The 26007-nt window shown below is 40.4% G+C and overlaps 1 protein-coding gene across 1 annotated transcript in view; it reads right to left on the reverse strand.

The window, feature by feature from the left end:
• Window positions 1-26007, reverse strand: part of LOC106950659 (plexin-A2-like) — a 113506-nt gene that overhangs the window by 48298 nt on the left and 39201 nt on the right. Inside the window, exon 3 of the mRNA XM_015037668.1 lies at window positions 5695-5829. Coding sequence (XP_014893154.1) covers window positions 5695-5829 — 135 coding nt within the window. The remainder of the gene's footprint in view (window positions 1-5694; window positions 5830-26007) is intronic.

Consider the following 26007-nt stretch of genomic DNA (forward strand, 5'->3'; position numbering starts at 1 on the left):
AGGTTGTTTGTGTTTTTGGGCAGAGAAAAAGAGAAAAACATGAAACAGAAAAAGAGGTGGGGTGGGTAAAAAGCAAGACCACTCCAAACCCTAACACAGATCTAATGCTGGCAAAAGCAACAATAAATAAGCTCTGCTGCAGCTGCCATTCAAACATGAACGCTTTGTCCACCTGTTTGGTTAGACTGCCAGCTGGAACTGTTATTGCTACAGCATACTGTATCACAGTCAGCACAGCATATCTGGCTTCATATTCATCCTACCAGCAGATAAAAAAAAAATCCTCCTGTGCTTTACAATCAAATACTTGCAGATGATGTGAACTACACAGCCATGTGCTTTGCTCCACCAGTGGATGATGTGGTGTTCGGCTTGAAAACAACAGCTTTTGATGCAATATTAAATGTTGCGAGGTGGATTTGGGAATGTAAGACATTTCAGAGGGCATTTCATATGACTTGGAGGAAAAGAAAGCAAGGATTGGAGGATGTGTCTAGGAGGCAGCTCAGCTGAATCCACCGCAATAACGATGACCTTTTCTGTTCATCACTGGGTTTGCCAGTGGCGTTGCAACCAAGTCAAGTACCAAAACTGTGGGAATATATATTATTGGCTGTAGTAGCAGTAGCCAACATAATCCTACTACATGAGCCACTTGTCATGTGTAGAAGTCCATCAAGTTTATCAGAAAAGTGACAAGAATGTGCATAGAAAATTGGAATCCTGTTGACTTTTTACAAAACCTGCATACAAGCGATGCAACAGATTTTGAAAAGAAATGTCTCCTTTTCACTGAAAGGTGACCAACAGACCATTTACAGGAAGTGAAGCTGACAAAGCAAAAACGTTTTCAGTCCTCCCTTTAGAAAATTCCAAATAAAACCAGACGCATCTGGTAGCTAATTTGAAATTAACAATTTGAGGAAACATGTCAACAAAAATAGTCTTTCAGGATCAAGATCAGGAATTAATGGACGCCTACCAATAAAAACAAGACACTATTTGTCAAAATTTATTTTTCTCTGTCTTGGCTCTTTAAAGGGAAAATCTCCTGCTCAGCCACTTATTTACAGCACTTGTGTAGGGATTTGATCATGGCCTGCAAACGAGCTCATGTAAGCTAAACACCTTTCACCTTCAGCGTGTGCATCTTTATAAGCAGAGTTATCCTTATCCTCATACACTTTCTTGGTATTTGCTGTAAAATGTTTGCAACTAATCCCACTGCATCTGAACTTTAGCTGAATCTGAAATATTAATATGTCAGTGGAGATCCAAGCGCCCTGGATCAATGTTAAAAAATACATGTTCCAAAAAGAGAGAACAACCAGAATTTAAATCCTGTTAAATGCACTGTGTATCAAAATCTCCTCCCAGCACAACCACAAACTTCCATGTTATCTGTTTTTTGATAAAGTAGATCACATTTGGTTTTTAGAGTAGAAGAAACGGCATGAAAATCAAGAAGCAAATCAAACAAGTTGCTTCACAAAAGAAACAAGAAAAACCTTGCCTCTCCAAAGCAAGATTGTTTCCATCTGAAATTAGTCACAAGCCAAGTAGGTGACAGACCAAACGTGTGAAAGGCCACACTTCTCACATTTCTATTAGCAGAGTATATGCTTGAAAGCCATGTCACATTTTGCTTTCACAATTATGCACGACTTTGATATAAAATTCCAATAAAATATTTGAAATAGTTTGCTGCGTGTAAAAAAAAAAAGTTTAAGTAGTCACAATATTTTCCCTGCGGTGTCACAGGAAATATGCACCTGTAGTCCTCAGCATAAGAAAATCCTCTTTACTAAGACGTGTCAAAACTGTGAGTGATGATCCAGCACCTTACAGCAGGACAAGCCCCACATACACAACACTGATGCTGCTGATGGAGAAGAGGAAACAAGTCCGCCAGGTCTTTTCATCAGTTCCACTGCGCTGCCCTCACATCGCGCCATTCTCAGGCTGTCATTAATATTACTGCTGGCATGGTCGTTACACCTACTAAGCAAAGCACCGTTTAACATGACAGCAGGATGGGGTGAGTAGAAAACAGGAAGAACAGCATCCTTTATTTGAATATAAGGAAGTAACAAATGAGAACCAGATAAAAGAAGGATGCCTGTTGAGTCTAATCTGCATGAGCTATGTTAATGAGCAATACAAGCACATTTTTGAGGAATTACCCCAAAAGCATCAGGCAAACACCATTTGAATACTGAATGGAGGACAGATGCTTGGATGTATGCGTTGCCTAAAAAGGCCAATTTTTCTTCCATGCGTGTCTGGTGGAGCTGGTGAACTCTTGGCTGCAGCACCTATATGCAAATAAAGTATTTTTGCGTTTGTGCTTTGACTGCTTGTTTGTATATTTAAAATCACAAAGATTCTGAACCTGGCAGGTGTGAGGGCAGAAGCGAGAACGAGCCCAAGTTCACCAGTGTGGCCTTGCTTTGCAAATATTACGCTCACTTCCTCGATTTCCGTTTCTCTCCTCCAGCCTCATGTCCCCCTCTCTTCTGTTCGCTCCCTTTCCCACTGTGCCAAACACAGAGGGCTTCTTTGTTATTCCAAGTCGGAAACGCAACTGGAGCCAAATCTGCCTCGGTTCCTGTTTGATATCATCCCTCCTTTGTTCTCCGCCGTCTCCCAACGCCATGTGCTTGGCCTCAGCCTGCATCAGTCAGACTCACGGGAACAAACGGACCTTAGACAAGATATATCCCGTGATAACTCTGGATGTGTGATTGGGGGTGACATTTAAGCCCATGTTGAGATAAAGGTCAAATAGATGTCTCCCACTGAGTGCAGCAGGGCTTGTTTAAGGTATCTGCTGTGTAATGTACGGCGGATAGCATCGCAGATCTTTAATGCATGTCCTTAGATTTCAGTTGTTCAGATCAAGCAGAGAGAGAGCAGTATCAAATCTGAAAAAAAAAAAAAAAAACTGTTGCTGCAGAGTCAAAGAATCCCATAGTAAAACAGAAAAAGCAGAACTGAATCCCAATTCAGCCAATCTGTCAGGTGTGACTATCGAACTGTATCGTTAAACATTCAAGGCAACATCTCCAAAGCAGCTGAACGTGTGTGTGTGTGTGTGTGTGTGAGTGTGTGTGCGAGTGCGTCTGCTTCGATCCTCCCTAACCCCTGCAGAGAGAGACAGAAGAGTCTACAAGCTGAATACTAATAACATCCACAGACATAAATTCTCATTCAGATGACTAGCAGTTATGAGCTCAACATCAAAAGTGTGTTTCATCTGTGAAATAAGTGGGAATAAAGGATTTAGTAAACATGGGGAAAGTCATTTCAGACTCCATACAAACTCTTCTTAACTTGTGCAATCTGTCCAATTCTGTGTTTTCAATATTCTGACTGTGCCCGGTATTTATTTATTGAAACTGACTCTTAGTGATCTGAAAAGATGTAATTAAATTCAAGTTGTCAAATTAAATATTTTGTTGCATAAATTCTGATGAAATGAGAGACCAGAGACTTTAAATATTAATTTTTCCCAGAATAATTGAAGGGATTTTTGATTCAAGTACCAAATTCCTGCTGGGTCAAATGATACGTTTATGTGACTGTTTCATTGTTTATAAGTACATGGCTAAAATATACAGAGCAACTTATAAATTACTGAGTGAAAGGAAGCAAACTGCATAAAAGGTGCCTCAATAAACATAATAAAATATGCAATATATTCTATCGATTCAATTAAAGCAGAGTGACACATATGCATTTTTTATGTTAATTGTAATGCATATGGCTTTTTAGTCAATAAAACTCAAAATTCAGTTTCTTAGGACAAATACAACATAAGATGACTACATTTTTAGATATTACTTTTAATACACAAATATTATTTTATGGTTACAAAATACAGACCTTACAAAGACTGCAGACCTTACACCCATCCAACAGCCACTGACATCTTCCAGAATGTGGGTCAGCTGTAAAATGTTGCTGCTCAAGAGCTGGCCTACAGCTGTGTCTAAGAGTACAACTTATGGAAAGTTGAGTGGAAGGAAAAATTGTGGTATTAGAATTGTGAAGCAAAGCCCATTCTAGCCCATAAATAAATAAGTAAATAAATGTGGATTTCACTGCTTCAACAATCCCTGCACACATGTATCTACAACATTGGTTATTACTGTTACATTCCAAGCTGTCCATTGATCCTAAGTGGGGTAACCTGTGCCGTCTGCTTCCATTGTTCTGTTGTCTTTTAATCACGTCCAAGAAACTTTAGAGCACTTTATGTATCCCTCTGCTGACCAGTTTCATGAAGATGCTCATTTATTTTTCCAGCAGGACTTCACACCTGCACATTCTGCCAGGAGAATCTGATTTAATGACCGTAGCATCACTGTGCTTGATTGGCCGGCAAACTAGCTGACCTAAACACCATAGAGAATTTGTGGAGTATTTTCAGATGCAAGATAAGGGGCACAAACAAACCTGATGAGTTGAAGGCTGGATCAAAAGCAACCTGGGCTTTTTGGTTTTATACCTCAATGGTGTCACAGGCTGATTTTCTCAGCGATGAAAATCATGAAAAAAGCAACTTCATTCAAGTACTGAATACCCCACATTCCTCAAGAAGATTTACAAATCTATTTCCTTCTGTATGTTCTAAGAAACTGAATTTTGGAGTTCCATTAACTGTAGGCCACAATGATCAAGATGAACAAAAATAAACGTATCAAACATATCTCAATATGTGTAATGAATGGATCTGCTTTTCACTTTTTCAAATGAAAATAATATTTTTAAACTTGCCACCAAAAGTCTTTGTCAAACTGAAGACAAAACATAAAGGAAATAAAAACTCCTGCTCTGTATAAGTTCACACCTGTGCGCGGTGGCCAGGCAGTTGTTGACCGTGTTCAAAGAGCAGATAAGGAGAGAGGATGGTAATTCATCAGTTGACACCGTCGGCCTCGCACGTCGCCCGTCTCCGGGGCGGCAGCGCCACCGAGTCGCCTGCAGCTGCTTCTGTTCTCTGCGGCCTTCTCACTTCTCCTCCTCTTGTCATGTCTTTTCTCTGCAAATATCTCCTTTTCCGCTTTTATTGCCCGACCTCCGCGCCGTCCTTGCGTCGCCCCCCTCCCACCGGTGTCTGGCCCCTTCCTTTCTACCTGTGGCGTGCGTCGCGTCGGCTGTACTGATGGCTATCGGTCGCTTCCTTTCTCGCCCTTCGATGCTGTGTCACTTCATCAGGAACAAGAAAGGATGACCTTGCACTCTCTGTTCCTCCCTTTACTCTAAGTCATGCACTCCCCCAGCTGTCCGTCTTTTTCTCATTACTCTCTCTCTCACCACAGTCAGCCAGAGGAAGGAGTCCTTCATCTCCCTTATTCTCATTCTTACTTTTCGTGTCTCTTTATTTCTTTCTTTGTCCCTGCCCTCATTCTCCTTCATTATCAAAAGCTGTCAGAATAACCCTCCCCCCCCCCAACCTCCTGCTGTGCCACACAGGTTATTTATAGCCAACTGGAGCTGGTGGATTTGGTAATGTACGGAGGTGAGCCATCCTGGGTCCTACTGGAGCCACACAGACTCTCCCTGACATTTAAGCATCTGCATACGCACACACAAAACGCATTAAAAGCCATCCGTCCTCCTGTTAGGATAGCTTGTATAATTAGGGAGCACAAGGTTTAAAAAGGCATAAAAAAAACAACTCATGCCTACCTGTCTATCAGACATGACGTAGAGGAAGTTGCGGTCCAGAGAGAAGGCCATGTCTCTGAGGATGGGGCTGCCGTCCTTTATGACCGAGATCGTCTCATACTGGACGCCACCATGAGGAGGACCATCGACTCGAATCTAAGAAGAAGAAAAATAAAACAAGAGAAGACAAACAGGTCAGGCAGAGGTATTTATATCCATGTCACAACAAGAAACACGAAAACAGACGAGCAGAGATTGACAAGAATGACAGACGAGAGTCACAAAACATTTGTCAACATTGTTCATCATTGACCGACTCTGAGATCCTGTTAGATGAAAATTCTGCATGAAGACTGATTGGAAGTATGGTGCCTTGAAAGATTATTCACACCTATTTAACTACTTTAAATTTTGTCACGGTAACACTGAGGAAAAATAAATAAAATCGATGTACTGTACTAAGATTAACACAATGTAGAACATAACTTTGAACTGAAAGAAAAATGACCCATATGACGGATGTTGTTTTTCCAGCGGTGGGAGGGATGGTGGTTGGTCCTGCTCTTTCTATGAAAGGCCCAGTCAAACTCAAGACATAAATCCAAAGGAGAATCCATAGGAAAACTTAAAAATGGTCACAGGTGCTTCCCATCCAGTCCAACTAAGCGGTTTCACAAAAAACAATAAGCAAAACTTCAAGTCTGCCATGGTTAGAAGTTGATGAGGAAAAAATCCCAAAGAAGTTCTACAAATCTGACCAACAGGGCTGAATACAAATACAAATGGTGAAAACTACCAATCATTTTCTTCCACTTTACAAATATGAACAACTTGTATTGGCTGTTTGCTGACTATGAAGTCTTTTGCAGATTCAAAATAATTTTCTCAAATATCAGACTGTATTTGCCCTGTGTTATGGCAAGTGTGGCTCTATTGGAAGAGCACATTTTGCAGTCAAGGTTTTGCAGCGTGTACCAGTGTGAATTTGTTAGTTCAACTGGGTGAATTCAGCTCCGATGACTGGAGAAGCACAGCAGAAATGTAATCCATTTGCAATGCCCCAAAGCACAGCTCTAATTACTGCAAACGGTGGTTCTAGAAAGTCTGGATTCATCGGAACCAAATATTAATTCCCATCACTTTAGATTTTTATTTATAAAAACATTTTTGAAATGTGTTTTTTTTATCGTTTTCTACACATGAAACCCAAATAAGATACGCAGAGGTAAGATTAGTTTTATACCAACTAAAATTTATGAATCTTTATATTTGTTAAACTGATTTGTAAGTATGAAACATGTGCGACAGCTTGGAGGATTATTTATTTATGAGTTCAAAGGAGTCCTCTGGGAGTATTTGTAGTTCCTTTAGTTACAGAAACTTTGAGGGATTAATTGCTGATACAATTAAGCCATTGTGAAACCTTAGCTGTGTTTTCCTTTCCTCTTTCTTCTGATGAATGATGAATTCCCTCACTAGGACTTTGAACTTCAAGCCAAGACCACCTTCCTGGAGAAACAGTGGAAAAATGGAGCAATACGTCGCATATCGGGTACTGTTTCTTCACATTAAATCACGTTGACCAAATATGTAGCCACAACAGCACATTTTAACGGGGAGGGTGCAGGTTTATTGATGTGGGGCGCGAGAGATGTCTCCATGATGTCAGATGTCACAGATCCCTCCCCCAACCATCAAAGATGATGTCTCTATCATCTGTCCATTCCCGTCTGCCTCTCTCCACCCCAACATTCATCTGTCTATTCGGATAGTGACATCCCCAAAGAGCAGGCTGCCTCACTAAAAAATAACTCAAGAGGGGGAAAGTCAGGGTCATATGTCTGTCAAACTGGGAGGGTGAAGAGGTTTGGGAGCTGATGTGTGCACACACACACACACACACACACACACAGCCTCTTGTTTGTTTGTGAGGCAGGGAATGTGTGTCAAAGCCATTAGATAGTCATGTAAGGGGGGAGAAAAGTGAGGCAGGTTAACCGTCGGCCCTAGAGATTGACCGCTTGAGTGGAAGAACTCAAACTGGTCAAGCCTTCCGTGTTTGACCTGCGTCTGACCCGGGGGGACCGATCCGGGAGTCACTGACAGAACATATGTGAAACCCATATGTGGGGAGGAAGGAGGACGGACGCGGGGGCCGGGGCCGTCTACGTCTGGTTACTGACACTGCAGCGTGGAGGGATACCTCAGCAAATATGCTGGTCCATAAAGCATGTCAGCGTCAGGCCATAACAGAGCTGCACGCTGTGATATGTGTCCAAGCAGGCCGCCGCAAGGGATCATGAGATAACCCGACCTCCCCGCCCGCAGTTCGTCTGAATCAGATCTTTATCACACATTCTCTCACTACTGTCGGGAGGTCTCTCAATTCACATTTTGGCCACAAGCACAACTGGTGCAGTGGGAATGTTTTAACAACAAATCCCCTCCTCTGCAGGTATAGTATCTGCTTAAATAAAAAACTAATACCTGGAGAAGAAGTAAAAACAGCTGAATCTACTCACATTTTGTCTCATAACTATTGACTATGGCTGGGTGATGAGTTGATTTTAATCAATTAATAAATTCTTTGGTGTTTGAAGATTTAATTTTTGGAAATCTGGATTTTGCACTCCTTGGGTTTCCGTAGTTGGGAGCGATGTCAAGATGACACACTCAAACGTGCTTGTTTCTCAAGCACGTTTTACAGTTTTTATTTATTTGGATCTTGAAATCTAATCAACTCCACAACAAAGTATAAGAGTAAGGCTTTTTTTTTTTTTTTGGATAAGAATATAGACTAAATAATGTGATAAATAATAACTTTATTTTTACCAAAATAAAGTCGTAATATATGGAGAATGAAGTAGTAATTTTATAACTCCAACAAAAGAAAAAATAGCAAAACAATATTATCCAAGCTTTTCTGTCATTACAACAACTTTTTGTTTTCTTATAATTTCAAAATGTCTTTCTGGTAAAATTGTGTCACTATTCTATTAATATTGTGACTATATTTTCATAAATAAAAATTCTCATAACCTGTCACCTTGAAAACAAAGCAAGCAAAAATAATTGGAAATTGGATCTGGCATGAAAAACATCTGAGATTTAATTTTAAGCCATATCGCCCAGCCCTGCAGCTACCTAAAAAATAAAATTTTCTTCAGTCTAACTTTACTCTAACGCTTAGCGTGCTTTAGAAGAACAACCTGGACAAAGTTTGCCCTGTGTGTCCCTGGATTACATGTCAGACGAGATGAGAACGCTGCAACCAGGTAATACTTTCCAGACAATCACACTCGCCCTCTATTAAAGGAAAAACAATGCATTGAAAGAAACCCTGCAGCCCCAGAGAGTTGCCCTTTGGTTCAGTCCGGTCCGACTCGGTCCCCCATTCCAACTCTGCAGCTATTAGGCAGCTCCTCTCTTCCAGCAGCATGGGAGGGGGAAAAAAGGTGAAGATAGATGAGAGTGTTGGAAAAGCTGTCTACATTACTCGAGGGAGTCCATGGGTTGTATTTAACGGTTTCAAAAAAAGAGAAGATGACACCATGTTGAATTATAGATATTTAAACAAATTGCACAAACACACAGTAGGCAACTGGTGCTTAGATTCACGCTGCATGTGGGATTTGATATCCTTCATGTACAAACATAAATCCAAACACAGCAGTGATGGTGGGAGATAACGGAGAACAGAAATAAGTGTCCTCAGGCGGCAAAGAGTGGGAGGCAAATCCTGGAGCTGGAGCACTGTTTTCAGATTTTGTTTTTGCTTTATTTGGACTCCTGTATTAAAACATCATTTAAAAGGGAGCATTTCAAATTCGGTTATGAAATTGCAAAGCAACACCAGTGGTCCCATGAAATCACTTGTCCCGTGCATCAATAGGCATTCGACATCCACCTGTTTTCACTTTGTGTTTGTATAGATTATTATGCTTAGACCAAAGTTCTCTGGTTACCTTTAAAACCTGCAAAGTGCGAGACAATTTCAGTCTGATTAATAATTCGTAATATTCTCGATTAAATTCAGTGTGAGGCTTACTGAGCAAATCATAAAACCAATCTTACATAAAAATGTTCATATTTTTAGAGCTGATGCATGAAGCCACTAAATATGACATTTCTTCAAACATCGCAAAGCTGCTTCAGCCGTTTGCAAGTATTCTGTTGAGACACTTGCTTTAGTATTAGTCTAGGTAATTTTTGAAATAAACTGGAAGGGAAAGGTCCAACTTGAGAGAAAGAGAAAGATATGTAATTTTCTATGCAAAACAATCAATTTTAAAAAAGAGGGGGTAGGGAGATTTTTAAGCACACTACCAAGTTCAACTTTAAATGGCTCAAAAGGAAACAAAAAAGAAGCTTTTGGAGTGGTCTAGTCAAAGTCTAATTTTCAACAGTTTGAGATGCTGCTGTTGCGTAACTTTTAACAGGCCATGATGAAAACAATCTAGTACAGCTGCAGTAAAACACCACATCAATGTAAAAAACCTACTGCCAGTTACTGCAAATGCTTGATGGAAGTGGTTGTTTCTGTGGGTGACATGACCAGTTATTAGGTTTAAATGGTAATTAATTACATTTTCAACATGGGAGTAGGTTGGTTTCGGTTGCCCCTTGATAAACCAAAACAAATAATGATTTTTGTAATTCTGGTTCTGTCATCGCATCTGATTGGTTGAACAACAGCACAGTTAATGAAAGATGAAAAAAAAAAAAACATTGGCAGTATGAATAAAAACACAAGAAAAGCCATCATCAAAGAGCAGGTCTCAAACGGAGGCTCGATTCAACAGTTCACATAAAAGAGTGATCGGTTTCAAAAAGCACATCACTAACATCATTTGTTCTCTGTTAAGACTCCAACTACATGTATGTTTTATGTTATGGTTCCTAAAACTAAGAGAGCTGGGGATTTGAGGTGAGGGATATGCCGGAGGGAAATGATGGCAGAGGCATCAGAGGCCTCCCCTTGTGGCTACAAGGGTCCATGCCAGAGGGGGGCTTTTGATCAGACCATGTAAGCACCCTGGAAAAACGTTTGAAGATTGACCAAACTCCAATCCAGATTGCCCTTCTCCCTCTTCCTCTCTCCGCCGCTCTGCCTTGGTCTGTGGTTTTGAACACAGTGCCAGACAGTGGATCACCAACTGTGAGAGTCTATGAGAAGCAATTTGCTTGAGTGAAAAGGGCTGAATAAATCCTGGCTAAAAGTGCAGGAAATGTGTGTTTTTGCAGTGCATTATGGATGCTGCAGCTCAGAGACGGAAGAAGAAGTAAAGGCCAAAACTGTCATTCATTCAAAAGACACATCCCACCCAGCAAGACAACTTGTTGTGTCATACCAGAAAACTCCCTGGGAGCAGCTAAAGCAACAACAAAAACATTTACACAAAAACTAAACTCCCCAAATTCCTCTCTGTTAAGGCATCCAGATGTAAAAGTGTCGTGTAAAAAGTATTTGCCCCAAAACAGACTTCTATAGTTTTTCCGTTTCTGGTTCAGGCTCAAGTATTTCAGATCAAACACATTTCCGTATCAGCCAAAGATAAACTAAATAAAGAATTTTCAAAATGATGATTTCATTACTTAGACAAAATAAGGTTCCCAAACAAACCTGGACAATGAAAACATGCAACTGTCCCCAACATCTAAAATTAAACAGCATCAAATATGGTTATTTGTGGTGGTTTTCATAAAGTATCTTGCATCATTGTGAGAATCTTGGCCCATTTCTCAATGCAGACTTTTTATCAAACAAACTGCCTGCATAAGATCATACCGCAGCATCTCAGATTTAAGTCGAGTCATTAACTAGGCCACTGAAACCTTCATTTTCTTTAGTTTATTTGTGACATGCAGAAGTGGATATGCTAGAGCGCTTCAGATCATTGTTCCGCTGGAAAAAAAAATAGTTTTGCTTTTTGAAATGTTGTGGTGTAAGGTTTTGCATCTTGTGTTGCAGAATGTGTTGCATTTTTAAATCTTTCAGTCTATACACACCAGCAGACGTTTCTTGTTTAAGCGATATCTTGAGTCAGATGTGGGTGTGTCAAGTAAACAAAAACATTTAATCACAATTTATGTTTTAACAGCAGGGATCAGTTATATTTTCATGTAGAGCAATACAGGCATGTTTTTTTTTTCTCTGAATAAATGAAGTCAGCAACTCCAAAATGAATTTGTTGCTGCATTTATCATATTAAAGTTAGTTTATGATCAAAAACATTTAAGAAAAGCAAAACGAAATGACGTCTCTAAACTTTCCCATCTGGATTTTAAAGCCAGACAGCACAGCACACAATACATAGTGTTTGTTCAACATTAAATACTTTTTTTTTTTTTTCATTTAATAGCTCAGCTGCTAACTATTACCTGAGAGCAATTTTCATTTCACATTTGTCGAAATCCTATTTTTAACCATTAGCCTTGAGGGATGTTAGTTCTCTGAAACCGGAGATGCTTGTGCACAGGTAGCTGCCAAGCCAAATACAGATCAGTCTGAGGGTGTAGATTATTTTGCCTCTGTACTTCAGCTGGCAGAGAAGACTGTAAGCCATTTATGGGAATCTTTACCAAGCCACACAAGGGAGGTACTCTGCAAACCTTGTGTCAAAATCGGCAAAAAAAAAAAAAAATCTAATTGTATGTTCCCTGCCTACACATTGCAATGGAATAGCATAATAAGAGTTGAATTTCTGCAAAATGTGGTTTTGTGGATGAAACTCAGACAAGTTCACTTTTCAGAGAGTTAAAAGTTGAACTTCCTAAATATCCAATCTGACAGCTATCTTCTGCATCTGCGCTTATCCAGTTCCGCAGTCCCGAGAGCGGGAGTGACAGCCACTGCTTTTATCTGCCTGATCCCACACACTGGATTAAATTCTGCAAAAGTACACCACCACTACACACTTCCACGCTCTGTCTCAAAGAAGCACTGACCCCTCACAGAGGCACCACAGACGGGGCTCAGCTTAGGAAAGGGGGAGCTCTGTCAAGTAGGGTCAAACCAATTGAAAACAAAAAGCACAGGTCAGACAGATTTGACAAAGGCTACCGTAAATCTTATACAATCAAATCCAATCCACCTGATGGAGCCCATCTTGGCCTCTGGTAAATGGCTTGAATTTGATGCTGAGATTGCTCTGTGGCTTGGACCAAATGGGGTAAGTGTCAGACTGACAGGATTTTGAGACCAAGTCAAGCTTGTCAGGAGTCGTCCGGGACTTCAAAGGCTTTTGTGACAAGACAGGCACTCTGGTCACAAGACAAAGACATTTTCCACTATTCTGTAACGTACGCCAAACCTTGAAAATCTATTTTTACACACCCAGATGATAACAAGGCACAGTAGTTGTATGATGGGAATTAAAGAAAATATACATAAAACAAGCAATTTATCTGAACATGAAAGCTCGCTATGCAGCAGGGGGTCCAGCTTCATATAAACCTTTATTCTGTCCTTTAAATTTTATAAATAAGGTGTTTGTTTATCTAAAAGACTCTCAAGTGAATATATGAAGGTGAGAAAGAATAGTGGCAGAGGGGTGTGAGGTGTGCTGACAGACCCACTGACTATCCTAATGGATAAGCATGCATGACAACACAAGCCAGGGCCTTCAGGCATCGAGATGAATGAGTGTGAAGGGATGAGTGGTATGTGTCACAGAAGAAAAAAAAACAAACATCAGAAGTACACAAGAAGCCAAAAACAGATCGAAGCACAATGATAAAGGTATAACCAGTGATTTAAAAAATATATTGATCACAAAAGTCTAGCTATCGGGAAGTTCAGAAATACAGCTGCCAACAGCAGTAGTGCTGATGAAGCATAGAGACGTTGCAGTTATCCCGTTTTCGATTCTGTTCCAGGAAATCCTAAAATGTTCTGATTTGCTGTTTCTCTGCTTGATGAAGCCACTAAAGAAATTACTGCTGCCATTAACTTTTCACTTTACTTCTTAACTTTGTGTGCTGTCTGGCTTCCTTCTCTACTTTTTATTTTACACTCCCAATTATCTGGCAGAAAGAATGTGACTTTACTTCTTCCCTCACTCAATAGAGAGGCAAAATTAAGCTGTTTAGAAATATTTCCCATTCTTTAGTTGGGGAATTAAAGTGATGAGTGGTTGAAAGCCACTCGTCACTATTTTTAAGGTAACAGTTTTAGAAATAGAGTTTGAAGAATATAAGTTTATCAGAAAGATCAACCAGCTAATATCAGATTTTTTTTTTATCATTTTTGTTACTTAATGAGCAAAGGAAGAATATTCTGCACAGTCAGCACTAAGTTTTATTCATGTTTTTGTGTAAACAAAAGTGAAAAATGCAAAAGAGCACAGTTTTAGAGGAATATTCAACTTGTTTTATAAGTTCAGTAGTAAAAATGATTGTTTCCTTTCCGTTTTAAGTAGAAGGGATCACATCCCTTTCTGGTTAATATGGTGAGACATGTATTCTTAGCCAAGGTTTTTATACTGTGGCCTACGGGTAAAACAGGCAAATTAATGGTTACCATTGCTAAATTTTAATGCAAGATGCTTTGAAACAAGAAAATGACTTGTTAGAACTTGATGTGAACTCGCACACAAGGCTGATTGAAATCAGCCGCTTGTATTCAACAGCCTGAAGAAGACACGGCTCATGTGTCCAACCCGGAAACCTGGCTAGAAGTGTAGCAGACTGCTACTGTATTCCTTTACTTGAGTTGGAGTTGGAACAACCCATTCAGCTGGCAGTGGGTGGGTGTGTGTGTGTGTCCCCATTTCCCTTTCTCTTCTCACACTGGGAGAAAACATGGAGCCTGTCTCCACCTCGATAACGCATCTAATCCATCACCGGTGGCAGGCTGAAGAATTCTGGTGTCAGCTGCGAGCGGGATGGAGAAATGCGCAGCGTGCATGTGTGTGAGGTGGCTCCCACCAGCACTGCATGCCGTCTCTTTTGTTCGTGTTCCTGTTGTACATTATAAGCCTCCACGAGGCTCACGTTAGCCCGTTTGGCCGAGTGCACTATGTGTCAATTCCCCTTGGACAGGCTGAGGCTGGAGAGGCTACGCTATTGTGACAGGGGAGAGGAACCTGAGAGAGGACAGGAAAGGGGTGACGAGGGGAGAGGTAAGGAACACGGACAGATGAGGGGTTTGGAAAAAAGGTAAGGGGGAAAAACAGACTGCATTCTCAGGGGATGATGTAGCAGGAAAAAGAGGTAAATTACAGGAAGGGAAACGAGCTTTAAAGGAGAAGGTGGCACTATATCTGCAAAAATGACCCGAGCCTCCAATCAATACAAGAGGCAATTGCTTCATATTTTTGGCCGGGCACCATAAACTTTATTGATTTCCCTCTATCCTCCATGAACAAAGCAGTTAACCCTTTACTCTACAACACCTCTCCGCATCCGTTTAAATATTAATAGAAGCTACTGCAGAGGACAAATCACACTTGATGGCATTTCGAGTGAATCGTTTTTTCCTGCCATCGATTTGCTGTAAATATTGAAATCAGAAACATCCTGTTAAATTGATCTCCAATGAGTCCTGACAACGGATCATCCGAAAGCTTTAGTGCCTCCAACTTGCCCTTAATTGCCTTTTAGGGCTTCTATATTTCCAGCTCTATGGGTCACATAACTTACAACCCGGAACATGATGGTTTCAGCACTTTCTTCTGTTTGCCCCCGTTTCCAAAAGAGAAACCGGAGCCTGCGGCACACATTAGGGGTCTGAGGAGGGGGTGAGATCAGGCCACCGCTCTAATCAGCCTGAGCACACACATTAAGCGCAGCGGCACAATGTGAGGTCTATATTTAGCAACAGCATTAAAACTCGAAACAGAGACCAATATAGCACTGATGGAGGCAAGCCAGCAAGGTTTCTGAGAGAGCAAAAACAGAAGGGACGTGATGGGAGGGATTTTCTGCTTTAGCTCTCAAAAAGTAGCGTATCAGAGAGGCAGACAAATAAGTCTGAGAAGTAAAATACAAGTGGTTTGCACGCCAAACAGCAAGAGCTGCAATCCTTTTTTCTTTCTTTACTTGCTGACTGAAGTCAAAAAAAGATTAAATAAATGTGATGTGAAAGTACAAAAGGCTCATCGACTAAAAATGAAAAGTGAAAGAATAAACAGTCAAGCTTTTAAACAAAAAAATATAAGACAAAATAGAAAATCTATATGTGGAAAAACAATTTGAGCCTCAAAATGTATAACCACCCTTGTAAAAGCAGACGTTTGGGCAGTTTTGCTGGTCTGATGCTTTTGGGTGTTTGTTAACACAAGACATCAGAAATGACTTAAGCAATTACTGCTGCTCCTCTTTTCGGGTGCGGTAATAATAGCATTTTCAAACGATGTGAAGTCCATCATTCTAAGGTAATGATTATTCACAAGAGAAAAACATTTAAGGCAACTGTCCATCATCCCTTAAATGAATGAATCTGAGCAAATTTGCCATAAGGTCAGGCTGTGCCATGCTGAGGGAAATGTCAAAAAAACCAACAGTTCCATTTCAGACTTTACTTAGCAGGTTAAAATGTGAAACTTCATGACAGCTCAATAGGAAAAAGACTGAGGAAGTATGCTTTTATAGGAACGGCTGAAAGAGAAATGCCTCTTGAAAGGCAAGACTTCTTGAGCAGCATCCTTTTTCACATTTTTCCATGATGCACACCCCCGTTTGCACAGTAGTTCAGCAAGAAGTACGATGGTGGAGGGATGATGATTTGGGATTGATCTGGACCCAAGTAGTTTGGGATTTTGAGCCACTGAGTTCAACTCCTCTGCAAACCAAATTACTCAGCGTGAAGCCAAAGTTAGGTCCTCTGTTAGACAGCTGAAGCTCGAGTGAATCTGGAGAATTCAGCAAAAAGATCACAAACTCAATGGCAAATCTACAACAGAATACCTTCTGGATGAAATGAGCTAAAATGCTGTGGTGGAATAATACGAGAGCTGTGGAAACCTGAATGAGCTGGAGCAATGCTGGAAAGAAGTGGGCCAAAACTTCTTAACAGCAATGGAAGACACTGGAAAATCAGGCAAAAAAGTTCTACGAACTTGTGAATTATTGGGTCAGCTTGAAGAGCTTCACACAGCTTTTTCATTTTGGCATTATCTGTGTTTAATAAAAGAAAAACAGTGTGGTAAAATCTTTTGGGGATGGTTTTTTTTTTTTATCCCACTTTGGGCCTGATTTCAATTATGGAAGAACTGATAAAGACCAGATCATTTGTATGCCGTCTTAAAACCCGATAATTGAATGATGTCATTATTTCTTTTTGTCATGACTGTTTGCACTTCAGCCCAAATTAATTTCCAGGTAAAACACAGACAGCATTCTGCTAACATTAAAGTATATATTCACACAACTATCTACAAGCACACACACCTTTTATGTGTCTCTCAGTTAACAATTCCTTGTAATGAGAACAAGGTAGCATACACCTCCTCACAAAAGCCTGACTTCTGATAAGGAAGGCTTGTCTCCAGGGAAAATTATGCTTCAAAGGTGGCACTCTGACTGCGATGATGTACGAGCAGACGGAAGAAAGCGGGGAAAAAAAAGTCAAGCTCATTTCATGTGAGTAAATAAGCAGGGAACAAAACAATCACATTACATGCAGTACACACACAGCCTCTGATAGTGAGACAAAAGTTATTATAGGAAAGTCAAACAGCCTGAGCCAGAAGGAAATATCACCCTTTCTGCTTTCTCCCCTGGTGTTCTTCAAAGTAGATCACAAAAGATACGTGCATCAAAAAGTAGCTCAGGAAAAGGTTCAGGTGAGGGGCAAATTAGCTGAAATTGTTTCAATTCCTCCCACCGGATTTGTGAGATTTAAATGTGGGACAAGATTGGCAGGGAGCGGTGAGACGCTTAGAAATTATAGCCAGCGGGATCCGAACCATAAATGAGAAGAAGAAAAAAAAAAACATACAAAACACTTCAATCAAGCCAATCAAGCCTACCTTTTACTTCAGTAACACGCACGAGCATCAATGATGTCCCGATATGCTTCACGCAGCGGATGATATGCCTGCCATTTGCAGCACTAGCTGCAAAGAAGGCTTTTGATAAATGTAGCTTATTTCAGTAGTTTTGAAACTAAATGCTTGTTTGATGCATTTCCACTGGAGCAGTTCAGGGCTGGCATGAGCGTTCATGAAGGATCACATGAGCAGACCCTCATATTTTACTTTTAATTTCCATCAAAGAACTAAATATTACTCTGTTTAGAGGAACTAAAAAAAAAAAAAAGCATTTGAATTGGAGATTTTTAACTTTATTAGACTTTATTTAAGTCTAATAACATGCACAATATTTTTGATTTGTTCATAGATATAGCAGTACTTTATCACAATTGTGAAAATGGTTCTATTGGAAGGAAAAAACCTTCAACCTGAGAATGTGATTGATAGAAAATGGATTAGGAATGAGATATGTGCATGACTAGGCAAGACGACAAGTGGAAAAAGAAATTGAAGAGACTACTCAAAGAATAGCACAGAGACAGAAACAGAGAGAAGAAACAGGATAAAACTGAAGAAGGGATCTGCAGGATCCATATTTGGTTTATTTTGGTACCATCTTTGATCAGTCAATAAGCTATTGTTTCAGTGTGTCTGACATCTGCTTGCTTGCAGCCTGCTCTTTTCTACATTCAAATTAAGCCTAAAACTATTAGATCCCAAAACTCTGCATTAAATTTGCTGGCAACATAAACAAACTAGCAGATGGTTGTGATAAACACTAAACAGGAACAATCTAGATAGCCAAAGACAACTATCACACGGGTTATCAAAACGAATCAAATGAGGCCACTTTTAATGACCAAATTGTTCATCCTCTCATGAAAACCATCTTTAGCAGAGCATTAGTTTGCTGCTATGACTTGTTGCAGTCTGATACATAACCAGACAAGCTTTTGGCAGCTTTTCTCAGAAATCCCAGCCCACTCATGGCAAAGTCCTCCATTCTATGGATGTTTTTAATGGTGCAACATTTTATATTTTCTTCCCCAACACCAGACATTCTTCAACAGAGTTCAGGTTTGAGTTTTGCTTGGGATCACTGTAAAGTTGGAACTTTGCAAACACCTTAATTTTTCTAATACAGCCAAAAGAGGTGCTTGCAGAGAGGTTAAGTACCTTTAGGCAAAACTTTGCATACCCCTCAGGTCCAAAAAATATCCCACACCACATTTAACTCCATAGAAACACGTGTCACAACCTTTAACCCCTCACCTATCAAGTTGCTATTATTCCTTGGATAATTAAAGCTCCTCCTTTACATTGAAAAGAAAGGGGGATGGCAAGATGGACACTACACTATGAATCTGTAACCCTGTCAGGGGGGCAGAAACAAAGTAAGGGTGGCGAAGATCTGAAAGGAGGGCGAGCAGAGAGGGACAGGGGTGGTCCAATCAGTCCGTTTGCAGAGTCACAGTGATGCTACTTGTGAACCGGCGGGGGTTGGATTGTCTGACCCCTTTCAAAATGCTCACAAGAAAAGCAGGCCAGAACCCCATGTGCCGGACAAGGGTTGCCATGGCAACCCCTCTCCCCTTGGGCAGGAGGACAGCAGGGAATCAACTGAAAGCCTTGTGAATATTCTTTTTTTTTTTTAAAGTTACATCATTGCCCATCTCTGCTTCGAGCCGGCCCGGTTTAAGAATGATTGCTCCGTCGCATTCAGTTTATTTGTGGTCTTTAAGGAACCCTCTGATGTTTCAGTGCTGCAGACATTAAAGGTCTGCGAGGCGGCGAAGGCATTCCAGCACAAAACTGAAAACAGGATATGCCGGGTCACAACTGTGTTGTTCTGTAATAGCTCTCTGCTCTTGCCCCTATGTAATAACTCTGGCAGTAATGCTGTGATTAAATATTCAACTGATTGAGTATTGAAAATTTCTATTGTTTGATTGAGGGATCAGATGTGCATCTGCACTATATGTAGTTACCAATACTTTTTATTGGAAGTAGAGAAAAGGAAGCACGACTCTTAAATTCTTGTGCTTTTTGTTTTATTTTTGTATTTTAATAACTTTAGAATCTGATAAAGACTATGACTAGGTGGTGAAGAATTTCTAATGGACAGATCATTTGTACTGCAGAATCTAAACAAAACCAGTATTTCAAAACCTTTGTTTGGCCTGCATGAGCGCAACAGTTTATACTTTGAAGAACTGAAACCATTTCATCTTTGTTCAACTTGAAATATTTATTCTGATGAAAACAAGCTTTTAACTCAATATCACAGTTTGTCCATGATGATTGAAGGTGCTCCATATGCTTGTTAGTCTCATTGTTTATGTATATTATTCTGCAACTCTATATGCACAAACCAGGCACAGCATTGTGAACACTGACACACCTTTACTATATTATTTTACTAATGCGATGCTGCTATAATCAATTATGATTGACTTGTTTGATTTTTCCATGTGGCCCAAGAAGAGAATTATACCTGAACAAGGCTTTGATTTGTAGGACATTTCCAATTGATCAGAAATCATACAACATAAATTACACAACCAGGTGTGTGTTAAAGATGGTGTTAATAACTCCACTTCATAAAGAATGTCCAAGCAAGCACATGTAATGCTGTCTGCACATAAAACAAGCTAATGACTTTCAGTCATATTTGCTCTGAGTGAAAGCAGTAAATGCAGCCCTGATTCATTATTCGGCTAATTAGAAAGCTCTGTGAAGAAGGATTTATGCTCTGTGTTCTGAACCCATCTTTGCACATTAATGACATTTAGTGAATGCAACACAAAGACCAGGTCAGACAGCCACACTGACAGGATGCAGAGATTTTCTCTGTTTGCAAATCACATGCAAAGAAACAACGGCCCGAAATGTTTCTGTGGACCTCGGAGATGCACATCAGGAAAGACGTGACGGTGACAAAGTGTCCCCCTTTATCCACCCCAAACACTGGGGAAAACACACACACGCACACCCACACACACACAAACTCCTCCATCTGCCCTCATCACCATCATAACTCAAACACATGGTCTGAAGTGGCAGGAGGGAAAAACGCTGTGTATGCAGAATAAAAGAGCAGCGTATACCCAGGTCAGAGTAAGCTTAAAAAAAAGAGAGAGGGACACATTTGGAGAAGATGGCAAAGGATGTGTGTGTGTGGGTGGGTGTGTTCTCTCGTGTGATGGTGGCACATTTCGTAGTCTATGAATCTTCACTAAAGCTCTTTAAAAATGCCGACCAATCTAGCTTCGTGGATTTAATGCCTGCTTCCCTCCAGAAGGGATAGAACAGCCAGTTAAAGTATGCTAATTCATCGGCACTAAATACACTGCTTTAAATGTCAACCTTCCATTATTGCACACACGCACACACACACACACGAGCCGCGCAGCATCATAGACTCACTCAGGAAATCACACAAAACAGGCACGCATATTAAATCCCACAAATCATTGTGCAGCTAAGACACAGGGAAACTAAAAAATTAAAACCACTTTAATCAATAAATTTCACAGAGGATACAAAGATGCATCCTTAGAGAAACTTAAACATTCGCAGAGATAATTGTATTGTAAAAGAGAAACCAATTGCTTAGAAAGAGCAAGAAAATGACGAGAAAGACAGAGAAACGTGAGCAAACAACAAAGAAAAAACATTGAAATCAGAGTGTCGCTCCAGCAAATAAAGGCAATCAACTCCCAAACTTCCAGTAAGAAGCCTGACTCTCCTCCACAAGCTTGACAGGGCCATTAATTCCATTAACCCTATTAGCATTCCATCCTCATCGCCTCCTTGGGTCAATACACACCTCCATCACACAGCAGAGCTTCTGCTTTCCTACCGTAGGCAGAGAGAAACACGATGGATGGACAATGAAGGGTTCAAGGTGGGATGGATGAATAGGAACTGCAAACAGTGGCACTTCCTGTGTGATAACCAGCTATCTCTCAGGTATAATCTTGTGACCAGTTAGGACACAAAGCACATTGAAGCACGCACCTGGGTGACACTTGGGAACAGGGAAATTATTTACATCCTTGGAACACTTCAGGCAGGAGATGTCGTCACGTCCTAGGACTAGTAAGAAGGTTTTTAGAGGGCAATTTTTTTGCAGAAGCCGCAAATTTACTGCTATCCTTGCACAAACATAAGACAGAGATTGAAGCTGACTATGTTGCTTGATGCCCATTTTCTTAAGGCTGATTTATGTACGTATAGTTAATAAAAAAGCCTTTTTGACAAGGAATGTATGCCATATAGCACAAAGATGAGGTCCTCTTTAAGCTGCCTCTGGTCATTCATAAATTGACTTGATCATGTCCAGAGTAGATGTGAGCTCTCATCTGTCTGACCACAGGAGCAGTGGAGTGGAACTCAGCTGAGTCAATACTGTGTGCTTTGCTTGCAATTTCTGTCAAACATTACTGATTCAAAAAGATGAAACCTTTCAGAAGTCAAGTGCATCACAAAATAATAGCATTTTAACACGTTAATTTCAAATACACTGATTTTGAGATGTTAGAAGTTTTACCGTAATTTGAACCTTTGTATCTGCACATTTCGGGTACGCCCGCAAATCTGATGCACGAGCAACATTCGCAAACAACCAGACGTCAAAGCCATGTCTCTTAGCCCTCTTAAAGCTAATTTTTGCTTCAAAAAAATGATCTGATGGGACGATCAAAAAGACTTGATGTGTGAAAGTTGTGCAAAAAGGAGTTGGCCTATCACCAAACCTGTTCAAGCCTAAGAAAAAAAAACAATCAATGCTAAACGTGTTGCAGCAAGCACAGACAAACCCAACACTAATGTCGTCAACATCCACAGCCCACATCTCTACAGAAGCATTCTTTCAAAAAAGCTACATGAATCATCAGGGGTTTCTGAAATACTTGAAAGCTGAATGAGGATAATAGCAATTTGCATCAATCTGATGGTTGAATAACTTAACAGATTAAAAACAATAAATGTTTGTTGTTGAGCTCATATGTCTATTTATTCAAAAATTTTGAAGCAAAAAGGGCTTTTGAAATAAAAATTGTGCTTACAGTCAAAATACAGTTTTGTTTCTTAAAATGTAATGAATTAGAAACCGTGCAATTAACTCAATTAAAAATTTTAATCAAATCTGACCACAACCTGACATAGATCTTTTCTTTTAAAATATTATTTTGACTAGCCTGCACCACAGCCACCAGATTTGGGATCCCTGTCTGCATTCAAGTGATCCATCTTGGTATTGACATTGCTGCATCCTGTCCTCAAGTCATGTCACGATTCTCCCTAATTCATATATATAAAGTTAAACCCAAAGCTAAACATACTGCTGAGAAATTCAGGTGCAAGGAAATCTTTACATTTTAATTACATTTTTTCTCCTGACAGGAAGCAATTTTGGAGAGGCTCAGACACAGCTCTGGCTTAAATCTACATGGCAAGCAGGTCTTTCAACCTCAAAGACGGACAAATACAAATGTAAACATGCAGAAACTCGGTAGACAGTTTTAAAAAGGTTTTGTCAACCAAGATGTTTCCAATTATTTTAAAACGTAAAAAGAAGACTATCCCTCACAATGTGCCTTTATACCTCTAATGCTTTGTCAGAGGCAAGCAGCAGGCCAGGAGCACTGAGAAATAAGTGTCTACAGACAGCCTTCCCCTCCCAGCTTGTTCCCCTTTCCTCCTTATCCTCCTCCAGCACCGGGTGGGTGGCTGAAGTTGTCAGCAGACACTATAGCGTACCAAGTATGTAGGACAGTGCCATTAGGGCATTAGTGAAGGTCAGCACCAAGCCTGTGTGTGTGTGTGTGTGTGTGTGTGTGTGTGTGTGTGTAAGAAGTTCAAGATGTGCAATAACAGAATCCGACTCCCTACTTGTTTGGGAGTAACTCTAGGGAACTAGAATAAGCAGAATCATGTAAGATCTTGCACCTCGACATTTCAAATCAGTGGCTGTCTTAAATGTTTGAATGAGGGGATGAGTCCCAGCAAGAACCAACACTGCTACCATGTTCTTACAGATACACACCACTGTGCTGTAGCCCTGAGCACCAAAGAGAGTGAATGAATAAAGAGCTGTGCAAGTTCTTCCTCTCCGTTTCCCTCCATGAACTCTGTGCAGAGTAGCTGAAGCTCTAAGGGGCTATCTCTGCTGTGTCTGCAACTGAGAAGTATGATCTTCCCTGCTGACTGATTGCAGCCCATATTACCTGTGGGACAAGCCATTTCCTGTGTATAAATCCACATCTGTGAGGTAATGTCTAGCATTAGCAGCGGGAGCTATACGGGTGTTTGTTACACAAAAACATTGTCAGCCAAAGAGCATGCAAGGCTGGCGTGAAATCTGAAAGGGAAGCACGCTTTGCTGGGCTGTTTTCTCTCTCTGCTCCATCCACACTCGGCTAAATTTAGGATGAAATCATTCATCTCAACGTAATCGATAAATTCACTGAAAAGTGCAAAGCTGGTAAGAAAGCGGCTGGCATGAAAGGCACAATGTTCTTTTTTTGTCATTAGTGGCATTAAAAACTGTGAGAAAAGCCACATTAAACAATAGGCTTCTGTTGTTTTTTTTTTTTCTCTTATTCATAAGCTGACCACAGACTCCATCCAGACGGCTCCAAGTTTGACCACCTCAGTACAGATTCCCCCCCTCCAAACTCCCTGGCTTCCTGTTATCCCACAACTGGGCTTGCATTCTCTCTGTGGAAAAATACATCCTCCCTGCTCCCTCTCCTGGTGTCCCTGACTTGTTCTTACTGCAGAAACCACATAAATGTTGGTGTCCACACAAATGTAGACGCTTGTTTTTCCAGGTGGGTGGATGGAGGGGTTAGGAAATAGTGCAGGCATTGTGGGTAGGATTCACAACCCAGTGATATGATTTGTCTACGTGCCTCCCCAACATTCGCCCCCATAACCCCCTCCCCTAACCGCTGCTTACGAGCTCTTTGTTCGTCTGAAACAAGAGGCCAAATAATTGTGTCCATATGAGAGGAAAGTGCAAGAAAAAAAGCAGACAAGGGGGAGGAAGAGCAAGATGGGGTTTGGATAGTTAACGGTTTTTGGCATACCCAAGGGGGTATTTTCTCTGTCTTGGAGGACAGACAGTTTATAACCCCTAGTACACCCATACACACACCCACCCCCATGAATAGTTAAAAAGGGAAGGTCAGAGTGCATTGAAAATGAACAAAACAAGACCAACAGCCGTACAGTTGATTTACTGTCCCTTTATGAACAGAAGGTGAGAGAAACAGAAAACTGCAGACAGAATGGTGCACATCACTCACTCTGCAGCGTTCAGGCTTGGAAAAAATCTGTCTTCTTGGGCTATAAACCGCTTTACTGCACCTTAGAGTAGAAAAAAGATGCATGTGATTTAGGAGCTGCTTTCTCTTCTTGAACGAGCAAACAGTCCACATTTCCAGTCAAAATGCATGTAAACCCATAGCCATGAATGTTAAATTAAGTATTTATGTGCATGATTTTTTTTAAGTTGGAACGATGATTTTTCTAAAGTTGAACTGGGTTGCCATCTAGGATATAACTTACAGCTTCAAATATTTGTCTTAACATTAGTTAGAAAGTCACAGAAAACACAGCGGCTTTTCATTCCCATGAATAAGTTTTTGGTATAAATCCGGCTGAATGTGTCACCACTACTCTTGGCAGAATTGGTAGAGCTCATTTCTACTCTAAATTTCACAAAGGTTGAGGTCAGAGCTTCAGGCAGGCCACCCAGAAAGTTTAATGTTAACCTTCCTAAACTATGTTTCTTTTGGCTTTATTGTCCTGCTGGAACACCTATTTGTGTTGAGGTTTCAGCCAAATTGTCCACCCAAGAATAAAGGACAGGCAGTTATGGTGGTCAGGGGAAAATAAAAACATGAGTTTTCATTTTATGATTAGCTAATGGCACACACTAGTGATCACAGTGAAGCAGGTTTCACTTCACCAGGGACTGTGAGGGAGCTGACCATAAGAGAAACTCCTGTTCCAAAGCCAGACTTCAAGCTTAACCGAAAGTCAAACATTTTCTGGTCAGACAAGACAAAGACTGACCTATTTTGCCAGAGTGGTGAAAAATATGTTTGGAGGTGGAAAAGTGAGGCTTTTAAACCTAACAGCTCTTGATCAACTGTAAAAAAAATAAAAACAAAAATAAAAAGTAATGGAAGCAGTATTCTGAGAATCGACTTCACAAAAAAAGCTATTTGGAGCATCATGTTGAGGGTCTGTTTTTTTTTTTTTTTTTTTTTTTTTTTTTTTTTGTGTTTTTGTACTGTGACAAAATGACGTAAAAAAAAAAACCCAACAAAATTCTCGCCTTAAACGG

This window comes from Poecilia latipinna, unplaced genomic scaffold, assembly GCF_001443285.1.
Source record: "Poecilia latipinna isolate Pla-1442-1.1 unplaced genomic scaffold, P_latipinna-1.0 Scaffold415, whole genome shotgun sequence".
NCBI lineage: Eukaryota > Metazoa > Chordata > Actinopteri > Cyprinodontiformes > Poeciliidae > Poecilia > Poecilia latipinna.